Source organism: Phyllobates terribilis, unplaced genomic scaffold, assembly GCF_046119375.1.
Source record: "Phyllobates terribilis strain yellow unplaced genomic scaffold, ASM4611937v1 Scaffold_1__5_contigs__length_1240528914, whole genome shotgun sequence".
Classification (NCBI taxonomy): Eukaryota; Metazoa; Chordata; class Amphibia; order Anura; family Dendrobatidae; genus Phyllobates; species Phyllobates terribilis.
Genome location: NW_027362761.1, coordinates 765,001,333 through 765,023,969, shown reverse-complemented (window position 1 = coordinate 765,023,969; position 22,637 = coordinate 765,001,333). Strand labels below are relative to the sequence as shown.

Below are 22,637 nucleotides of genomic sequence, written 5' to 3'. Positions count from 1 at the left end.
GGTTAAATAAGGCTGAACACGTTTTAGTGCCACATGAAAGGCAACAAAAGGGTCCACGTTTAATAAGATGAATGGAGCTTGTGACATTATACACACTGATGAGCAAAAGAGTAACAATGTTTTGAACCTTTGACTTTCAGGCTCCATATCTCACCATCCACTACAGCTTCGAACGTGAGACTACCATCATTTTAAAGAGAATCATCTTGGCTATCTCATACATGAATTTGACTTGCTACTATGTATGGTGAGATATGGAGCCTGAAAGTCAAAAGTTCAAAACATTTCTACCCTTTTGCTCATCAGTGTATCTACAGGATGTTCATCTATCGATTTATTATATATTTAATATATTTCTATCATCTATCTATATCTGTATATAAGATTGCTTTATTAGTTTGTAAACTAGCTCTAAATTACATAGACAATTACAGTATGGAAAAGATGATGTTAAAAACGTATTGCATACACATGTCATATGGATACTAGGTGAGAAAAATCGCATTGTACTCAAATGACACTCGTCCTACTTTTCTGGATAAACATTGGATTGATTTTTTTTTTTATACGCTAGTGTGACGCCAGCCTTAATGTTCTAGTCGCTGCCTCCATTCTGCAGAAACTGAACTTTAATCAAGTATGTTGATTTGGGTGCTCAATGCACTTTGGGGGTAGCCAAGAGGCTTAGTACATGGTTCTGCCCACTGGATATGCATGACTTCGCCTTCTTGACTGTTGAATGACAGCACTGGCTTGGGCTTTCTCTTCAGACTTTGTTCAAGCAGGCCAGCACTGACAATGACACTTGAGGGAGGCGAGGACATGCAGAACCAGTGGGCGGATCAGTGCTCTGAGCTGTTTAGCCATGACATGGGTGCACTGAGCACCCTAGTTAGGCTATGGCCCCACTATCAGTAGTTGGTCAGTATTTTATCTCAGGAGTGGGAGCCAAAACCAGGTGAGGAACAATCATAGAAAAGGTATAATAGAAACAAGTCACCAATTCTGCATTTATCACCCACTCCTGGTTTTGTCTCCCACTCCTGAGAAAAATACTGACAAATACTGATAGTGGGGCCGTGGCCTTAGCATACTTATTAATCTTAAGTATCTGCAGAACAGAGGCTGCAATTAAGGACACTAATTTTTTTAGGTGCTATATCCTGGTGGCAGACACAGACAGAAAAGGGCCCCTGTGCAAGAACAATATATGGGCCCTTGCAGTCCAGTGGCCCCTGCTATATCGCCTACAAGACCATATGTTTGGTTTATACTGTCAGTTTGGGCTGACTTGCTCCTTTAAATGGATCCTCTGACTGAGCCATAGTCTGCAATCCAATAGGGAAAAAACTGGAAGACAATAGTGCAAAATAGGATCTTATCCGTATAGAGGATTTGAGAATGATAGCCATAGTCTGCAGTGACGCATATAGAATTCAGATGGACTCGGTTTGTGTGTTTTTGATTTTTTTATTTTATTTAAAAACAAAGTTTCTGTGCTCTCTAAACAAACACACTGCTGCGATAAGAACAAACCTAGTCTGTTTGAACTCCGGCTATAGCTCTGTTTGAGGTCCCATTTGAATCCTGTTTTTTGTAGATTCATGCGGAACCCCTAATCTTATTGCATATACACAGTGTAACTAGGCATAATTGATGTCAAACATGGCATAAAAACTTCCATTGTCTTTATTAGCTGTCTGCAGAATTCTAAAACGGTATTTCGTTATGCATGCATACATAATGCCTCATGGCCACAGAGAATGTACAGAGGCACATGGAGTACATGTAGCTTTACAATATGAAGCACTAGTGTGATGGCATATGGTACCTACAGTACAGATCAAAAGTTTGGACACACCTCATTTAAATATTTTTCTGTATTTTCATGACTGAAAATTGTACATTCACACTGAAGGCATCAAAACTATGAATTAACACATGTGGAATTATATACTTAACAAAAAAGTGTGAAACAACTGAAAATATGTCTTATATTCTAGGTTCTTCAAAGTAGCCACCTTTTGCTTTGATGACTGCTTTGCACACTCTTGGCATTCTCTTGATGAGCTTCAAGAAGCAGTCACCGGAAATGGTCTTCCAACAATCTTGAAGGAGTTCCCAGAGATGCTTAGCACTTGTTGGCCCTTTTGCTTTCACTCTGTGGTCCAGCTCACCCCAAACCATCTCAATTGGGTTCAGGTCTGGTGACTGTGGAGACCAGGTCATCTGGTGTAGCACCCCATCACTCTCCTTCTTGGTCAAATAGCCCTTACACAGCCTGGAGGTGTGTTTGGGGTCATTGTCCTGTTGAAAAATAAATGATGGTCCAACTAAACGCAAACCGGATAGAATAGCATGCCGCTGCAAGATGCTGTGGTAGCCATGCTAGTTCAGTATGCCTTTAATTTTGAATAAATCCCCAACAGTGTCACCAGCAATGCACTCCCACACCATCACAACTCCTCCTCCATGCTTCACGGTGGGAACCAGGCATGTAGAGTCCATCCGTTCAACTTTTCTGCGTCGCACAAAGACACGGTGGTTGGAACCAAAGATCTCAAATTTGGACTCATCAGACCAAAGCACAGATTTCCACTGGTATAATGTCCATTCCTTGTGTTCTATAGCCCAAACAAGTCTCTTCTTAGCAGTGGTTTCCTAGCAGCTATTTTACCATGAAGGCCTGCTGCACAAAGTCTCCTCTTAACAGTTGTTGAAGAGATGTGTCTGCTGCTAGAACTCTGTGTGGCATTGACCTGGTCTCTAATCTGAGCTGCTGTTTACCTGCGATTTCTGAGGCTGGTGACTCGGATAAACTTATCCTCAGAAGCAGAGGTGACTCTTGGTCTTCCTTTCCTGGGGCGGTCCTCATGTGAGCCAGTTTCTTTGTAGCGCTTGATGGTTTTTGCAACTGCACTTGGGGACACATTCAAAGTTTGCCCAATTTTTCAGACTGACTGACCTTCATTTCTTAAAGTAATGATGGCCACTCGTTTTTCTTTACTTAGCTGCTTTTTTCTTGCCATAATACAAATTCTAACAGTCTATTCAGTAGGACTATCAGCTGTGTATCCACCTGACTTCTGCAAAACACAACTGATGGTCCCAACCCCATTTATAAGGCAAGAAATCCCACTTATTAAACCTGACAGGGCACACCTGTGAAGTGAAAACCATTTCCGGTGACTACCTCTTGAAGCTCATCAAGAGAATGCCAAGAGTGTGCAAAGCAGTCATCAAAGCAAAAGGTGGCTACTTTGAAGAACCTAGAATATAAACATATTTTCAGTTGTTTACACTTTTTTGTTAAATATATAATTCACATGTGTTAATTCATAGTTTTGATGCTTTCAGTGTGAATGTGTACAATTTTCATCGTCATGAAAATACAGAAAAATCTTTAAATGAGAAGGTGTGTCCAAACTTTTGGTCTGTACTGTACATACTGCGCTAGTGGAGAATTGCTCCATAATAGTGTTCAGTGCCACAAATTAAATTAGAGCTTGTCGTTGCCATATTGAAAGCATATTGTTGTATATAGCCATAACTGGTATATTGCTCTCTGTAGTTCATTTTGAATAGTGATTTAAAGAGGCTTTTTCACCAGTTTTAGCATGCTGAATTGGTAAGATCATGGAATAATGGTACTAGATATTTTTTTTTCTTCTCTCTCTCTCTCTCTCTCTCTCTCTCTCTCTCTCTCTCGTAGGAATATTAGTTCACAAAGTTTAGGTTATAATTTTATATCCCGATTGGGTGTTACCAGATTGTTCCCTGGAGACATGTACTTTGACCAATCATAAGCAGGAGGCATCATTAGACGAATAAAGAACACTTCCTGATCTCTGTAGCTACTGTGTAGTATAGAGCAGTGCTGAGAGTGATTAGAAACACTTCCAGATCTCCACTCACAGCAGTGAGTGTGGGAGGAGGAAGAATACAGCAGAGCTGAATGTCATTTCAAACACGTCTGCAACTGTAGCTCTCTTCTCACAGGTCTGCCATTCCCCCTACACTGATAACTGTCCTAAGAGGAGATCTGAGAGTGTTTGTAATCACACTCAACTCTGCTGTACTGCCATCCTACCACACTGACTGCCTTTAGAGGATATCTGGAAGTGATTGTGATCACACTCAGCTCTGCTACATTTTTTCTCCCCCCTACACTGCCTGCCTTTTGAGGAGATCTTGAAGTGTTCGTAATGACGCTTGGCTCTGCTCTATACTACACTGTAGCTGCAAAAATCAGGGCTGAGAGAGGTCAACGTCATGCAGGGGACAAACTACACGCCCCCAGAGAAGAATGTATGGTAACACCCTCTTGAACTTACCCTAAACTCGACAAGCGAGGAGAAATCAAAAATATAAACTCTTTTATTCAGCTCTGCAGCCACTATTCCATTATGTGGCCAGTTTAACATGGGGAAAGGTCTTCTTTAAATCCGTAACTAACGTGGGTTCTGCTGGTAAAATGAAATACTGGGATTACACTTAGACTGTTAAAGGGAACCTGTCATGTCATTTGTATGTATAATTTACACTTTCCCCAGGTCACTGCGTGCGCAGTGAAGTTGTGTTTAGTGCACAGCTTCACGGACTGTCCGCGGGTAAGCTGCGCATCACGGCTCACGCGCGGGGACCCCAGGAGCAATGTGTAAGTGCAGATTAAATTTACACATTGTGCAAGCACAGTCATGTCACACTGAGCAAGCTGGCTAATACAGCAAAGTGCGCAAGCGTGGAACTAGAATTCAACTTGAGTGGGCGGCGGCAAGCCGGAGTGAATGCAGTGAAGAACACCCCTATGACTAAACGAGCAAGTAAGATATAAGTATATAAAGTGCTGTTTGCAAATGATTATAGCAGTGATTTCCATGGAAAAAGCAAGTTAGTGATGTACATTGCATCACTAATTGTGACCTGGGGACAGTTTAAATTATACAAATGATGTGACATGACATGTTCCCTTTAAAGATCAGGAAAAGTTTCCTAAACATAACTGCGGGTGAAATTGGGCTGTTTTTGGTAGATGCAATAAAATAGCCATTTATATAGCCATTTTCCACACAAACGTTTATGTAACATGGTCACATTTGCAAATTAATAAAGGCGGAGAGATGTTGCACACTACCATTGGTTAACACAGCAAAAAAAGGGCAGCAGATATTTTGGCCAAGATATGCAAGCTCGCATCACTCGTCAAGGGTCCTCACACTTGCAAGTACCTACACTAAAATAAAAGCTGGCCAAAATATCGACATACACTGCTCAAAAAAATAAAGGGAACACTTAGATAACACATCCTAGATCTGAATGAATGAAATATTCTCATTGAATACTTTGTTCTGTACAAAGTTGAATGTGTTGACAACAAAATCACACAAAAATCATCAATGGAAATCAAATTTATTAACCAATGGAGGCCTGGATTTGGAGTCACCCCCAAAATTAAAGTGGAAAAAAACACTACAGGCTGATCCAACTTTGATGTAATGTCTTTAAAACAAGTCAAAATGAGGCTCCGTATTGTGTGTGGCCTCCACGTGCCTGTATGACCTCTCTACAACGCCTGGGCATGCTCCTGATGAGGTTGCGGATGGTCTCCTGTGGGATCTCCTCCCAGACCTGGACTAAAGCATCCGCCAACTCCTGGACAGTCTGTGGTGCAACGTAACGTTGGTGGATGGAGCGAGACATGATGTCCCAGATGTGCTCAATCGGATTCAGGTCTGGGGAACGGGCGGGACAGTCCATAGCTTCAATGCCTTCATCTTGCAGGAACTGCTGACACGCTCCAGCCACATGAGGTCTGGCATTGTCCTGCATTAGGAGGAACCCAGGGCCAACCGCACCAGCATATGGTCTCACAAGGGGTCTGAGGATCTCAGCTCGGTACCTAATGGCAGTCAGGCTACCTCTGGCGAGCATATGGAGGGCTGTGCGGCCCTCCAAAGAATTGCCACCCCACACCATTACTGACCCACTGTCAAACCTGTCATGCTGAAGGATGTTGCAGGCAGCAGATCGCTCTCCACAGCGTCTCCAGACTCTGTCACGTCTGTCACATGTGCTCAGTGTAAACCTGCTTTCATCTGTGATGAGCACAAGGCGCCAGTGGCGACTTTGCCAATCCTGGTGTTCTGTGACAAATGCCAAACGTCCTGCACGGTGTTGGGCTGTGAGCATGACCCCCATCTATGGACGTCGGGCCCTCATACCACCCTCATGGAGTCGGTTTCTAACCGTTTGTGCAGAAACATGCACATTTGTGGCCTGCTGGAGGTCATTTTGCAGGGCTCTGGCAGTGCTCCTCCTGTTCCTCCTTGCACAAAGGCGGAGGTAGTGGTCCTGCTGCTGAGTTGTTGCCCTCATATGGCTCCCTCCATGTCTCCTGGTGTACTGGCCTGTCTCCTAGTAGCGCCTCCAGCCTCTGGACACTACGCTGACAGACACAGCAAACCTTCTTGCCACAGCTCGCATTGATGTGCCATCCTGGATCAGCTGCACTACCTGAGCAACTTCTGTGGGTTGTAGAGTCCGTCTCATGCTACCACGAGTGTGAAAGCACAACCAACATTCAAAAGTGACCAAAACATCAGCCAGAAAGCATTGGTACTGAGATGTGGTCTGTGGTCCCCACCTGCAGAACCACTCCTTTATTGAGGGCGTCTTGATAATTGCCAATAATTTCCATCTATTGTCTATTCCATTTGCACAACAGCATGTGAAATTGATTGTCAATCAGTGTTGCTTCCTAAGTGGACAGTTTGATTTCACAGAAGTTTGATTTACTTGGAGTTATATTCTGTTGTTTAAGTTTTCCCTTTATTTTTTTGATCAGTGTATTATATATATAATATATATATATTCTATTATATTTTTTTGCACATTATTTATACTCCGGGTGCAGCCAAGCCCATAAACGTTGGCCTTTTAAATTGGGGTGTCTGTTCTCATGGCGTGCAGTTATATAGTGCTGGGCAGCTTACCTAATCTAATTGTATGGGCGTCACTAATACTGGACCAGATATTCTGCACTACATGTGTGCGACCAGCGCGCTATACAAACCTTTTTTGTGTGCAATTTTAATACTAAGCAATCACCCCCTCTATGAACTGAACTTGCACCTGTGTTGCCGCCATCTTTATTACATGGGTTTGCTGCATCCTATTTCTGAGACCTGGGCAGGTAAATACAGTTGTCCTTTTTTTGCTGTGAATTTTTTTGGGGGGAATTCTAATTTCCCTTATTGTGGCTTTGCTTTTATTTTATCTCAACTACCATTGGGATTAAATGAAAGTTAAGGTAGTAATATGATAAGCTGCTATAGAAACTTTTTTAGAAAGCTAGCTTTTTACATATGTTAATTACCGGTTTTATGACATTTTTTTTTAAAGGTAGTCACCATAGCTTTACGGTGCCCCAGTGGTCGTGTATATAGAAGACGATTTTACAAGACCTACAGTTCTCTTGTAAGTACTGGATGTTAAATGAGGACCTTTTTGCCCACACATATTGTTTTAGCTGATGCTGCTCTGAATATTAAAGTGGGTTTCGTTAGCAAAAATGTCATCTCACCTGTGGTTCCAATCACAGACTCAACCAGGTCCAATGTACGGATGGATAGCTTAGAGGGTAACAAGGTGAAAAATCCAATATAGAGAAATTCAGCATATGGATCTTTCTTCGTATAGAACAAGCTTCTTTCATATAAAATAAAAAAAAACTTCGGTACACACCAAAAAAAAAATTAAAACAGCCAAATACATTTTAAAACACTGTCCTTGTTCATTGCGTATGGACAAGTGAAAAATACTGGTATAAACCTTGTTTCCCATAATCACTTGCTCTTAGTTCTCAGTTTTAATTTTTTGTGTGGTGTGTACCGAGGTTTTTATTTTATATAAAATAAAGAAATCTATTTTATACGAACAAGGATCTATATGCTGGGCTTCTCTACATTTAATATTAAAGTGAACCTGATTCATGCTGCTGAACCACGGACAGAAGACCTACTTTGAAAAGCCAGGTACTATGTCTGTCTCAGATGACAAGTCTAGGCTGACAGGTTTCTCTCTATACACACATAAGGAGTTACTTGTCAGTCTAGGGGAGTGGGGCGGGGAGAAGCCACAAGGGACTTGTCTCTTGGACTTGTCAACCGGTCTATGTCTGCCTTTTAAAGTATGTTTTCTCTGAAACCCAGCAGTTATTTTTTTAGCTTTATATAGTGCCATCAAATTTTGCAGCACTTTTACATACATTACAATCATTGTCCCCATTGGGGCTCACAATCTACATTCCCTATCAGTATGTCTTTGGAGTGTGGAAGGAGACTGAAGAACTCTGAGGAAACCCACCCAAACACAGGGAGATCATACAAACTCCTTCCAGATGTTGTTCTTGGTGGGATTTGAACCCAGGGCTCCCTAGCGCTGCAGAACAGTGCTAACCACTAAACCACTGTGCTGCCCCTGATAAGTACTTCAAAACAAAACATACACTACTCACAAAAAGTTAGGGATATTTAGCTTTTGGGTGAAATTAGTGGAAAATGTAAAAAGTTCGTGCTACAGTGATATTTTATCATGAAAGTAGGGCATTTAAGTAGGAGCATGCAATGGTGATTTCCTCATCTCAAACAATGTATTGAAACAAAAGCTAACAACAGTGGTGAGTATACAGTGGGGAAAAAAAGAAATTTTGTAGGAGAGACAAAGATCCTTGATTCTGAGATAACCCATCAAAATGGATAAAAGTCTGTTCTACAAATGGCAGACCTAAACATCACCTCTCTGAATGTGAAAGGACTCAACACACCTGAAAAACGCACGCAGATTCAGGGCTGTGGTGTCGGTAAGCCAAACCTCCGACGACTCCACAACTCTCTCATACATGGCTCATGTTTAAGTGATAAATTTATTGTAGCACAGATTCATCTCAGCTAAAAGTCTAGACCCTTAGATCAGGAATAGGACAGACATTTATAGGACATTTCATAACTTTCCCAAATTCTTATGAAAAAATATTCCCCACAAACTGCATTGAACTACTGTATCCAATTTATTATATATTTTAGGAATTGGAGTCGGTCCATTTTATACCAACTCCACCAAAATGGACACTGACTCCACAGCCCTGCGCAGATTCTTCACCACCTACATCGGAGAAAGGTACATGTCGCCTGCTTCCAAGAGACACATTTTAAAACGAATCACTCTCCCACAATTAAAACATAAATATTACACATTCTGGCACTTTGCCCACAACCCAGACTTTCACTCAAAAGGAGTTGCAATAGCTATCCACAAATCTTTAACGCATCAAGTCATTAAATGCACTTTAGATAAAGAAGCTAAGTACATTATCCTATTATTATCCATAAGTGGCCAGATACTCACAATCATTAATGTGCATGGTCCTAACCAAGATCAAGCTAAATTCATTGACAAACTGGTAGACATTGCCCTCCCGTTAATTCAAGGAACTGTGATACTTTGTGGAAATTTGAACGTCACTCTCAACCCAGTTCTAGATACAGTGGGGGGAAAAAGTCACCAATTGTGCAAGTTCTCCCACTTAAAAAGATGAGGTCGGCCTGTAATTGACATCATAGGTAGACCTCAACTATGAGAGACAAAATGAGAAAACAAATCCTGAAAATCACATTGTCTGATTTGGAAAGACATTTTTTTCAAATTTTGGTGGAAAATAAGTATTTGGTCAATTACAAACAAGCAAGATTTCTGGCTCTCACAGACCTGTAACTTCTTCTTTAAGAGGCTCCTCTGTCCTCCACTCATTACCTGTAGTACTGGCACCTGTTTGAACTTATCAGTATAAAAGACACCTGTCTGCAACCTCAAACAGTCACACTCCAAACTCCACTATGGTGAAGACCAAAGAGCTGTCGAAGGACACCAGAAACAAAATTGTAGCCCTGCACCAGGCTGGGAAGACTGAATTTGCAACAGGCAAGGCTTGGTGTGAAGAAATTAACTGTGGGAGCAATAATTAGAAAATGGAAGACATACAAGACCACTGATAATCTCCCTCGATCTGGGGCTCCACACAAGATCTCACCCTGTGGGGTCAAAATGATCTCAAGAATGGTGAGCAAAAATCCCAGAACCACACGGGGGGACCTAGTGAATAACCTGCAGACAGCTGGGACCAACGTTCCACAGGCTACCATCAGTAACACACTACGCCGCCAGGGACTCAGATCCTGCAGTGCCAGACGTGTCCCCCTGCTTAAGCCATTACATGTCCGGGCCCGTCTGAAGTTTGCTAGAGAGCATTTGGATGATCCAGAAGAGTATTGGGAGAATGTCATATGGTCAGATGAAACCAAAGTAGAACTGTTTGGTAGAAACACAACTCGTCGTGTTTGGAGGAGAAAGAATGCTGAGTTGCATCCAAAGAACACCATACCTACTGTGAAGCATGGGGATGGCAACATAATGCTTTGGGGCTGTTTCTCTGCCAAGGGACCAGGGCGACTGATCCGTGTACATGAAAGAATGAATGGGGCCATGTATCGTGAGATTTTGAGTGCAACCATCCTTCCATCAGCAAGGGCATTGAAGATGAAACGTGGCTGGGTGTTTCAGCATAACAATGATGCCAAGCACATCGCCAGGGCAACGAAGGAGTGGCTTTTTATCAAGCATTTCAAGGTCCTGGAGTGGCCTAGCCAGTCTCCAGATCTAAACCCTATAGAACACTTTTGGAGGCAGTTGAAAGTCTGTGTTGCCCAGCGACAGCCCCAAAACATCACTGCTCTAGAGGAGATCTACATGGAGGAATGGGCCAACATACCAGCAACAGTGTGTGCCAACTTTGTGAAGACTTACAGAAAACGTTTGACCTCTGTCATTACCAACAAAGGATATATAACAAAGTATTGAGATGAACTTTTGTAATTGACCAAATACTTATTTTCCAACAAAATTTGAAAAAAAAATTCTTTCCAAACCAGAAAATGTGATATTCAGGATTTGATTTCTCATTTTGTCTCTCATAGTTGAGGTCTACCTATGATGTCAATTATTTACAAAAAAAACACAATATATGCCTCACCATGCATTTAATCCATCCTGCTGCTCATATCTTCTGGGCTCAGACCCACAATGCCGTGACTCTCGGCCCGTATACATATAGAAAAAGTGAGAAAAGTCTCCAATAAAAATTAATTCTCACTTTATTTGTGCAAAATATTAAAATATATAAAGGTCCATCATAGCGGAGATGCAATCCTGACGTGTTTCTGGCTTATGCCCTTAGTCAGTGATAACCGAATGCATCATGGTACAAGCTTAAAACCATGCAGCAGCCAATCATGGTACAGATTTAACAAATTAATAGATTCGAAACGTATGGACAGGGAATCAGGTCTAACATAAGTGTAACACACAAATACAGAGCATATAACATCCATCCTTTTTTAAACAATAAGGCATATCAGAAATAACAAAGAAAGACAACCGCAAAAATTGACCAATTACAGAGGAAAAAATCAAGATGTTTAAATAAAAAATCTGCATACAAAAAAATCACAATGTTCAAATGGAAAATCTGTATGCAGAAAATCAGGATGTTTAAAAAATCTGCAAAAAAACAAACAAAAACATTTAAATAAAAAATCTAAATGAAAAATCTGCATACAAAAATTAGAGGAACCAACAAAACTACCTAATAAATAATGTGTCAGATTTATAGTTCATGCCATTGGGAAATTTTGTATTAAGTTTTATTATCCAGTATGTTTCTCTTAACAATAATTTTTTCCTCCTATCACTGGACAAAACTTCTTCTACCCCATAAAAAGCAAAAAATTCTGTTTCCCCGTTATGATGTTTCACAAAGTGTTTTACTGCACCAGAGTAAGTTGCATTTTTTATTTTTTTTTATTAGCTAGATGTTGTGCAACTTTTTTTTTCTTATAGTGCAATCTATATATCTAATATTACAATGTCTGCATTGTATACAATAAACAACATATTTACTGTTATAATTAATAAAAGATTTAATATCCACGTGGTTACTAATTTGTTTTGTTGATGACAGAATTAGCATTTACTCTGAGCACACTTAAAAAACCCTTACTAGACAACCAGACATTGCTTTTTTCTGGGGGACAATATAAACTGGGTGACATCATATCACCCAAAGATTTTCCTTGTTTGGCAACATGTTATGCCTTTCTCCAAGATACCATTTAGAGACACATCCTGATATAATATAGGGGTATATCGCTGGACTATATTTTTTATTTGATTAAACTGCCTACTGAACGGGGTACTGAAAACAACATTAGGGACCTCTCTCATTATTTTTATCAAGAAATTTCTGTTTTGGTTGCTTAATTATCTCTCTATTCTCCAATTTTTATTTCACACTCCCTATATCCTCTTTTTATTAGTCTTTCAGTAGTTATTTTACTTTCCTCTTTGAAAAGCACTAGATCCGAACAATTCCTTTGAACCCGTAGTAGTTCCCCATAGGGAATCGAATGAATAGTATGAGATGGATGGTTGCTATCTGCTCTTAGGATAGTATTCCCACTGATTCGTTTTCGATAGTTACAATATACAATCCTTCCAGACTTGATGTCACCAATAAAGGTGACCTCTAAAAAATTAATTTCTTGGCTAGGTTCAGAAAATGTGAACCGTAACGAAAGATTGTTATTCATATAAACTTTAAATTGTTCAAAATTATTTATGTCCCCTATAAGGATCATTATAATATCGTCCACATACCTGCCGTAAAAAAGAATTTGGTCTTTAATGGGATTGCAGTCAGAAAAAAATCATTCTCTCCTCCCTCCATGCAATGTAAAGAATTGCCATGGAGGGGGAGAAACGTGAGCCCATCGGGGAACCTGTTACATGTATAAAATACTCTGAATTGAACATAAAGAAATTATGTGCAGATGGTAGTTAATTGCTTCTATAGCAAGCTCATGTGGAATACATGAAAATAGATTTTCTATATCATGAAACAAAGTACATGGTTTTTTCCCACTGAAATCTCTTTATGGATTCAATCACTGCAGTAGTCTCTTTTAAGTAGCCTGGTGTTCTCTTTATAAGAGGTTGCAAATGGAAATCAACCCATTTACTAAGTCCTTCGTTTAGTGAATTTATGCTAGCTATAATTGGGCGAAGAGGTGGGGGAAAGACCCCCTTGTGCGTCTTCGGAAGACCATGAAAGATGGGCATAATGGGATTCTGTGGGAGCAGAGTTTTTTTTACTCTATCTGAAAAAACTCCCATTCTCTCACCATCGTTCACAAGACGCACTAGAGCTTGCCTGCAATCCTCAGTGGGATCTGACATGACCTTCCTATATGTATGATTATCATCAAGAATATCATAGACTGATTTTTCATACAACAGAGAGTCCATCACAACAACACAGCCAGCCTTACCTGATTTTTTGGTAACTAAATTTTTATTCTTCGATAGTTTCTTAATCGCCGACCATTCATCTACAGAAAGGTTATGGCTACGCTGCTGTGATGACTCAATACTTTTTTTGCAGTTTCCTTAGATCTTTTTCTACCAATTGCTGGAATATAGTGATAGTTTCCACCCTCGATTTTTTTGGGTAATAACTTGGGTTAGGTGTTTGGAATTGTCGCTCATCTACTGTAATCAAGTTGCTTTCTTTATTTTCATAACTTAACTGCTCAAACACAAGATGTGCACATTGTTCACTATAGGTAAATCGATTAATCAATCATTCTTGTCAAGAATAGTATCAGATTTTTTACTAAACAAGTCTGAAGATTCTGACTCCACTTGTGAGTCACTCGGAACAATAGCAATATTATCAATATCAATGTTATTAAAGACTTCGACTCTACTTTCAGTTTCACAACCAGAACTATTACAAGAAAAAAGTTGTAAGAGAACGGGCCAATGTATTAACATCCAGCATAGTCTGAAACATGTCGAAATCTTGACATGGCACAAAATTCATACCTCTGCTGAGAATTTTGAATTCTGATTGTGTAAGTACTTTACACTTGATATATTATCATCAATCATTGATATTTGACTCCCCTTGTATTGTATCTTTGAGGATTCTGGCTGATTACCACGTTTCCTCGGCCTCCTCCTCCACCGTTTTTTGATGTTGTAGGGGAAACCTCACCAAATGAGCTGTCGCTAGCTATAGAAAAGTCAGTGGGAGGATCAGTTGTTTCTCCATCTGTAGTTGTGAAACTGACTTTTCGCTGTGATTTCTCGCTGTTCTTTTTACGATTTCTCAGAATTGATTTTGGAACAGTCGTATGCGGTGTATTAGTCCTTTTCCAATCGTACACGGTGTCATTTTTATAGTCAAGTGTATCCCGCTGATTTTCTGCATACAGATTTTCCATTTGAACATCCTGATTTTCTGCATACAGAATTTCTATTTGAACATTGATTTTTTTTATTTATACATCTTGATTTTTTCCTCTGTAATTGGTCAATTTTTGCGGTTGTCTTTCTCTGTTATTTCTGATATGCCTTATCGTTTTAAAAAGGATGGATGTTATATGCTCTGTATTTATGTGTGTTACACTTATGTTAGACCTGATTCCCTGTCCATACGTTTCGAATCTATTAATTTGTTAAATCTGTATCATGATTGGCTGCTGCATGGTTTTAAGCTTGTACCATGATGCATTCGGTTATCACTGACTAAGGGCATAAGCCAGAAACACGTCAGGATTGCATCTCCGCTATCATGTACCTTTATATATTTTAATATTTTGCACAAATAAAGTGAGAATTAATTTATTGGAGACTTTTCCCACTTTTTCTTTATGATGTCAATCACAGGCCTCTCTCATCTTTTTAAGTGGGAGAACTTGCACAATTGGTGACTGACTAAATACTTTTTTTCCCCACTGTACCTACCTCCCACCCCCCAATAACTTGTCATGTGACCCTGAGTATCAATTACAGCTTGATAACGACATCTCATGTTGTTCAGGAGTGGAGTTATTGTCTTCTTAGGCATGGCTTCCCTCTCTTTTTGAAGGGCAACCCTCTGGTCATTGAGGTTCTGGGGTACAGAGTTATGAGCCTCTATACGGTGACTCAGCTGAGCTCGTAGGGTTTTCTATGGGATTCGGGTCTGGAGAAAGTGCAGGCCACTCCATTTGAGGTACCCTAGTCTCCAGCAGCCATTCCCTAATGGTGCGACCTCGATGAGCTGGAGCATTGTTGTTCATGAAGATGAAATTAGGCCTGTGTTGTTTGTGCAGAAGCACAATGACTGGATTAATGATGTTATTCAAGTACTATGTTCTGGTCACTGTACCTTGCACAAAGTGTAGGGCAGTTCTTTATTGACTAGACACACCTGCCCACGCTGTAACACCACCACCAGCAAAGGCTCGTCAGGGGACAACAGTGGCTAATGCATAGCGCTCTCCTTGATGTCTCCAACAACGTTGGCTGCCATAGTTTCTGCTCAGCGTTAATCGACTTTTATCAGTGAGCAGCACTGAGACCCACTGGTCCCTCGTCCAGCATAGATGCTCCCTGCCCCATGCAAGACTGTGACGCCTGTGCCTGGTGGTGAGGTCAGGTACCCTTGCAGATCATCTAACACGCAGACCACACTGATATGAACTGTTTTGAATGGTGTGACATGACACTTCAGTGAATCTCACCTACCTTAAATATACCTGTAGTTGTGCGGCATTCATCATCTGGCTCCGAAAAGAATTACTCACAATGAAGCCGTCATCAATGTGGGATGTGGCCAAAGGATGTCCACTTCTCTGCCTTTCTGGGACTCTTCCAGTCTCTGTATCTCTGTTGCAACCTGTTGATGACACTCTGTGACACTGTAAGCTCAGTGGCCACTTCTGTCTGAGTACATCCTGCTGGAAACCTCACAATGCCGAGGTACTGTTGTTAGGTGTCATCTTGGTCTCATGATGCCAAAATGTTAACAGCGTGATGAGGACAACAATATATTGGGCGATTCATGGATCAAACACCTGTTGTGAATTTTGCCATTAAGCTCCTTGTTAGAGAACAGCAAGTTGTGTAAAAAGTACTAAAACATTGAAAAGTTGAACATGTGTATTCAAAAGTTCAGAGACGGTCACATTAGGTTCACCTGAAAAGTTTAGAGTACATTTTAGGATCATCGTGAAATTTCAAACGAAAGCCAAATATCCCTTTTTGTGAGCAGTGTATCTGCCTAAAATAACACAGCCATTGTGTGATTCACGCTGCCTGTGCTTCGGCAGCCAAAACTGCTGTTGCGTAGCTGCATAGCTCTGTGAACTGTACAGTGGCTGCAGTGGGGTACTGCCGATTTCACTTTATTCGAATCAGTAAGGAGCGAATATGCAGTACTAAACCGCGGCCACTATTCCATTGATGGAGCTATGCTGTGCAGTTGCGGCCACCGCCAACATTGGGAACAACTGAGCGGCTGGGGAGACAAGCGAGAAGAAAATGTATCCACTTTTCTGGATAAAACTGACTTTTTTTATTTTTTATATACAGTATATATACGATCATGTGAACCTACCCTTACTGTTAAGTTTTTCAATTCTGTTAATCGATTTTGAAAGAAAAAAAAAGTTAAGAAACTGCTCAAAGCCTTTATATCCATCATTTTAATAAGATTTTTGTCTTGGTTTTATTGCACCAGGTATTGCTGGATTGGATGATGAAAATTGGCTATCACCCAGTCTTTTATTCAATTTGTATGCCTATGCCAAGATGTCCTCTAGAACTGAAAGAGAATGTAACACTGGAAAATATTGGCATCACAAGGCACACAGCCTTAAATGTTGAAGAAAAAGATCATTAGTAACTTTATATCTACATCAGGGAGAAACAGAGAACCGATCTATTCAGATATATACCAAATGATCAGTTTTATGATCACATTACATCCACAGTTTTTCACTGCATGTTCGTTTCTGATGGAGGTTTCAATTTATCGTGGAAGTCTTATTCTATTTCCAGTGATTTTGGCCGATTTGTTCCCTGCCAATATCTGTAGAGGGACTCGGGAAGTGATTACGTATGGGCCACTAACCCCTTTGCTGGCATATCTGGCTCAGGCGGAGTTCACAACTGCGTTTGGGAACTCAGTTTGTCCTGTTTTAGGAACAAACTATATAAAACGAATCAGAGCATCATGCAGCACTTTTCTTATTAAAAACTGACACACGACAGAGCCCATTCAGACCCCGTAATAGTTATTGGAGGCCCTCTGCTTCTGTTTACATCAGTTATGCAACTGATCAGTTTTAGAGCAGACAATTCATGTGAAAAAGCAGAACAAACGGCATTTCTGAACACAGGTGTGAACACAGCCTACGCGGCATTTATATCAGCAGCAAGATGCCAAAGCTCTCAACACAAAGGGACGTGTTGTGGAATCCAGAAGCAAGAATCAGCTCTGTATGTACAAGATGGGATAGATGAAGGGCGACAAAAAACAGAATTCTGAATATCAATGGACTAAAAAAAAATCCTGGTGTCAACTAGCATCCATGTGCTCTCAATGATTTTTCACAGACCCATAGACTTGAATGTGTGATTTTGATCCTTGCCTCGGATCACAAGCAGATATGTCTTTCCGTTACTTATCAAAGAGAAATGGCAGAGTTTAATTACTACATTAACTGACGAGCTTTGGTGGGATGTACTCGAGTCCCCAATGGTAGTCTCCCCGGCTGCAAATAATATGATTCAGCTATAAATTATACATCAGAGCTACTTAAAGGGAAATTGTCAGCAGGTTCTTGCTACCTCATCTGAGAGCAGTATAATTAAGGAAAAGAGACCCTGATTCCAACGGTGCATCACTTAGATTACTGGGTACAGCAGTTGTGACACAGAGGTTTTAGATGTAGCAGAGCTAAAAAGCTAACCCTTCCCACACCACAGCTCTATCTACATGGTATATTGACAGTAAGCTGCTTATCACAGGAGGGGAGGTGCTCGGACCAGGGTTCACAAAGCTGTAGTCCAGGTATTGATCATCTACTGGTGATAAAACATTCATTGTAATGAAACCGGACACAACCTAAAAAGTGACATTCCTGAATTCTGTCTCAGCTGTTCTCATATTACATAGCAAAAACCTGCTGACAGATTCCATTTAAAGGTAGCCTGACTTCTCCCACAGGCTCCTCAAAAAAACACTGTGCATTTATTCTAATTATTACCCATTCTAACACGCCCTTGCCAATATGTATTATTGCAGTAAATGTCAAAAAACAATTCTATAAACCCATTTGCAATATACTAATTAGTGTCAGACTAGTCGAGGTGACATTGGTTTCCCAGACAAGTCGTCCACCGGCTTTTTTACGTATGAGGCATGTGCGCGACTTTTGTCCTTTCATGTCATTAAGCCAGGGAATGTACACCCAGCTTCAGAGGCACACTGCGCATGTTTGGAGCACAGCAGTGCTTACAGCATTCTCCTTCCGGGGATTGTCTTAGGCTGTGTGTCCACGTAGCATTTTTCAAGCGTATATGCTGCGGAATTTCCGCAGCGTAAACGCTTGAAAAACGCATGTATATCCGCACCCCATGGTCCCCAATGGGATTCTGCAAGTTCTATGCACATGCTGCGGATTTTTCCGCAGCGTTTATGCCGCGTTCAAAAATCCGCAGCATGTCATTTAATTTTGCGTTTCCGCAAGCGGAATTGCCTTAGTCCAATGCATAAAAAACGCAAGGCAATTCCGCATGTGGAAAACGCGCGAAAAATGCGCGATAAACGCGTGCGGAATTCCGCATGCGTTTTTCCGGGAGAGGACTTGCATTTATGCAGCAGAAATTTTCTGCTTCATAAATGCAACGTGGGCACATAGCCTTAGACTACTACATGGACAGAACATTACATTGTCACGATGTGCTCCCCGGACATGCAGAGCACCTGGCTTCATTGCACTCTGACATGAAAGGATGAAAGTTGCGCGCATGCGCAAAATTTGCGAGGATCTGCAGATTACACAGCTGAGATAGGATTATTCAGAGTCTTGGATGAAGAATGGTTTCCTTGAGAGAAGCCCTCTTTATGGGCCACAAGGCTATTGCTATGCACTGAATAGTGGAGACACTGTTCTCTATAGCGCAATGGAAAAATATAGTAAATACTGCAGTTTCATACAAAAATTATAGTAAATAAAGAGGCTGCCCTTAAAAATGTTAAAGTATTAGGGAAAGTGGTGTTATTCGCCTATCAGCCACTCTTCGAGTGCTGCCCTTACTGAAGCTCTGTCCAATTATTCTAACCTGTAAACATAGTAATGTGACTTATTTAGTTTTATATATATTCCCTGGTTATTCACTATGTAAAATTGGAACTGATGCTTTGAATAAAATAAAGATATGAAAATGCAATCACTGATTTTACTGTATACTGTGAGCAAAGTCAAATGAGCGATAACAGTATTGTATGTTTTCATACTTGTGTATTCTTTAATAAAAACAAGTCTTAAAAACAGATATCTCCTTGATTTTTCTGCAGCCACATGGGGTGGATTCATCAGAGCTTTTACGCTAGAAATATTTATATTTCTAGCTTATTATAAGCTGGGAAAAGGTGCAAAATTTTGCATAACAGTTGCACAAAAATTTTGCGATTAAGCATTTTCACTCCAATTTTAAGCCGTTCTGTCATATATACAAAGCTGGCGAGAAAGCGTGGTGTTACTAGGCCTGGCTACACCCACCCGTTATATACCCACAAGGTCAAAATTGTTGGTACCCCTCGTTTAATGAAAGAAAAACCCACAATTGTCACAGAAATAACTTGAATCTGACAAAAGTAATAAATTAAAAATCTTTGAAAATGAACGAAGGAAAGTCAGACATTACTTTTCAACCCTGCTTCCACAGAATTCTTAGAAAAATCAAACTCATGAAATAGGCCTGGACAGAAATGATGGTTCTTCTTAACTTAATATTTTGTTGAACAACCTTTTGAGGCAATCACTGCAATCAAACGATTCCTGTAACTGTCAATGAGACTTCTGCACCTCTCGACAGGTATTTTGGCCCACTCCTCATGAGCAACCTGCTCCAGTTGTCTCGTGTTTGAAGGTTGCCTTTTCCAGACGGCATGTTTCAGCTCTTTCCAAAGATGCTCAATAGGATTTAGGTCAGGGCTCATAGAAGACCACTTCAGAATAGTCCAATGTTTTCCTCTTAGCCGTTCTTGGATGTTTTTAGCTGTGTGTTTTGGGTCATTATCCTGTTGCAAGACCCATGACCTGAGACCAAGCTTTCTGACACTGGGCAGCACATTTCTCTCTAGAATCCCTTGATAGTCTTGAGATTTCATTGTACCCTGCACAGATTCAAGACACCCTGTGCCAGATGCAGCAAAGCAGCCCCAGAACATAACAGAGCCTCCTCCATGTTTCACAGTAGGGACAGTGTTCTTTTCTTGATATGCTTCATTTTTCCGGCTGTGAACATAGAGCCAATGTGCCTTGCCAAAAACTTCAATTTTTGTCTCATCTGTCCATAGGACATTCTCCCAGAAGCTTTGTGGCTTGTCAACCTGTAGTTTGGCAAATTCCAGTCTGGCTTTTTTATGACTTTTTTTCAACAATGGTGTTCTCCTTGGTCGTCTCCCATGAAGTCCACTTTGGATCAAACAACGACGGATAGTGCGATCTAACACTGATGTTCCTTGAGATTGAAGTTCACCTTTAATCGCTTTAGATGTTATCCTGGGCTCTTTTGTTACCATTCGTATTATCAGTCTCTTTGATTTGTCATCAATTTTTCTCATGCGGCCACGTCTGGGAAGGTTGTCTACAGTCCCATGGATCATAAATTTCAGAATATGTTCAACTGTAGTCACAAGAACATCAAGCTGCTTGGAGATGGTCTTATAACATTTACCTTTAACATGCTTGTCTATAATTTTCTTTCTAATATCCTGAGACAACTCTTTCCTTTGCTTCCTCTGGTCCATGTTGAGTGTGGTACACACCATGTCACCAAACAGCACAGTGAGTATCTGTAGGCCTATATACAGGCCCACTGACTGATTACAAGATCGTAGACACCTGTGATGTTAATTAGTGGACACAACTTGATTTAACATTTCCCTTTTGTCACATTATTTTCAGGGGTACCATCATTTCTGTCCAGGCCTATTTTTTTTTTTTCTCAAATTCTGTGGAAGCAGGGCTGAAAAGCAATGACTGACTTTCATTTGTTCATTTACATAGATTTTTAATTAATTACTTTTGTCAGATTCAACTTATTTCTGTGACCATTGTGGGTTTTTCTTTCATTAAACGAGGGGTACCAACAATTTTGACCACATGTGTATTTAAAAACGCCAGGCCTTCTAACACAAGAAATGCTTCTCCAGTCTTTGACTGGAGAAGCATTTCTTGTGAGGCGAAGGCCACAAAGAAGGCATCCCTAATTCACTAAATTGAAATTGCAATACCAAGAAGGAGAAGTTGTGGAATTATGGAAACCACAGGATGGATAGACATGTTAATTATATGTAAATGATGACAAAATGTAAACAACATTTTCCAAACATCTCGATTTATTTAGTATAGCTCCCTCCACATATGTTAGACGCCGGATACATTACATAGCTGGCAGCTGTGTCTAACAACCATGGCCAGAGGCGAGTTCTGCCTGCAACTGTCAATTATTTAAGCGCTTCTGTCAATCTCTGACAGCGGCATTTAAATGCATTGCACCTCGGGGCTCACATGTATTGACTCCCATTGCCCCCCGTAATACACGGTCAAGTTATGATGGTAGCCAGGGGCCTGCTGAAAACCTGTCACTGTTATCTTGGTACTACCATGAAACTCAGCCACATGCTGAGCTTCAAAGACCGATATTTTCACTATATACTGCAATACCACGATATTGCAGTGTGTAGTTTAAACGATCAGACAATTACATGTTTAGGTCCCCCAACTCCAGTCCTGAAGGCCCACCAACAGGCCATGTTTTCAGTATTTCCTTAGTGTTGCACAGGTAATAATTCCATCAACTGTACAGACAATAATTCCATCACCTGTGCAATACTAAGGAAATCCTGAAAACATTACCTGTTGGTGGGCCTTGAGGACTGGAGATGGGGAACACTGCCCTAAGGGGACTAAAAAATATAAAGTTTTTCAAAAGATATAAATGAATCATATCCTTTTTCACACATTAAAACTAAAGAAATTAACAAACATTTGGTATCGCAGTGTTCATAAAAGTTCGGTCTACCAAAAATTAATTAACCCATGCAGTTAAAGCCATAACGAGAAAAAAAAAAATCAAAACTGCAGAATTGTATTTTTTTCAGCTTCCACTACTCTTTAAAAAAATGCAATAAAAAGCTATCCATATCTTATAAACCCCTTAAAGGGTTTTTCCCATGAAAGAAAGTTGTTAATCAATAGATCTTGGAAATAATAATAAGTTCCACAATTGGATGTATTTAAATAAAATGTTCCTGTGCTGAGATAATCTTATAAATGTGCCCCTGCTGTGTACTGTGTAATGGCTGTGTCTTACTGTGGAGGAAAATGGTCTGATCATGCCACAGCTCCTGGGCAGGGGAGGAAGCAAAAGAGTATACAGACAGGACAGCACGGGATCACAGC

At 40.5% G+C, this 22,637-nt stretch overlaps 1 protein-coding gene across 5 annotated transcripts in view; it reads left to right on the top strand.

The window, feature by feature from the left end:
• Positions 1-19,498, top strand: part of UBXN8 (UBX domain protein 8) — a 54,275-nt gene extending 34,777 nt beyond the window's left edge. For 3 of the 5 annotated variants that reach the window (XM_073636955.1, XM_073636952.1, XM_073636953.1), the window contains 3 exons: positions 7,402-7,476; positions 9,084-9,177; positions 16,679-19,498. In XM_073636955.1, the coding sequence (XP_073493056.1) occupies positions 7,402-7,476; positions 9,084-9,177; positions 16,679-16,824 (315 nt within the window). In that variant the 3' untranslated portion in view covers positions 16,825-19,498. The remainder of the gene's footprint in view (positions 1-7,401; positions 7,477-9,083; positions 9,178-16,678) is intronic. The other 2 variants (XM_073636954.1, XM_073636956.1) reach the window with 1 other exon arrangement.
• The last annotated feature ends 3,139 nt before the right edge of the window (positions 19,499-22,637 follow it).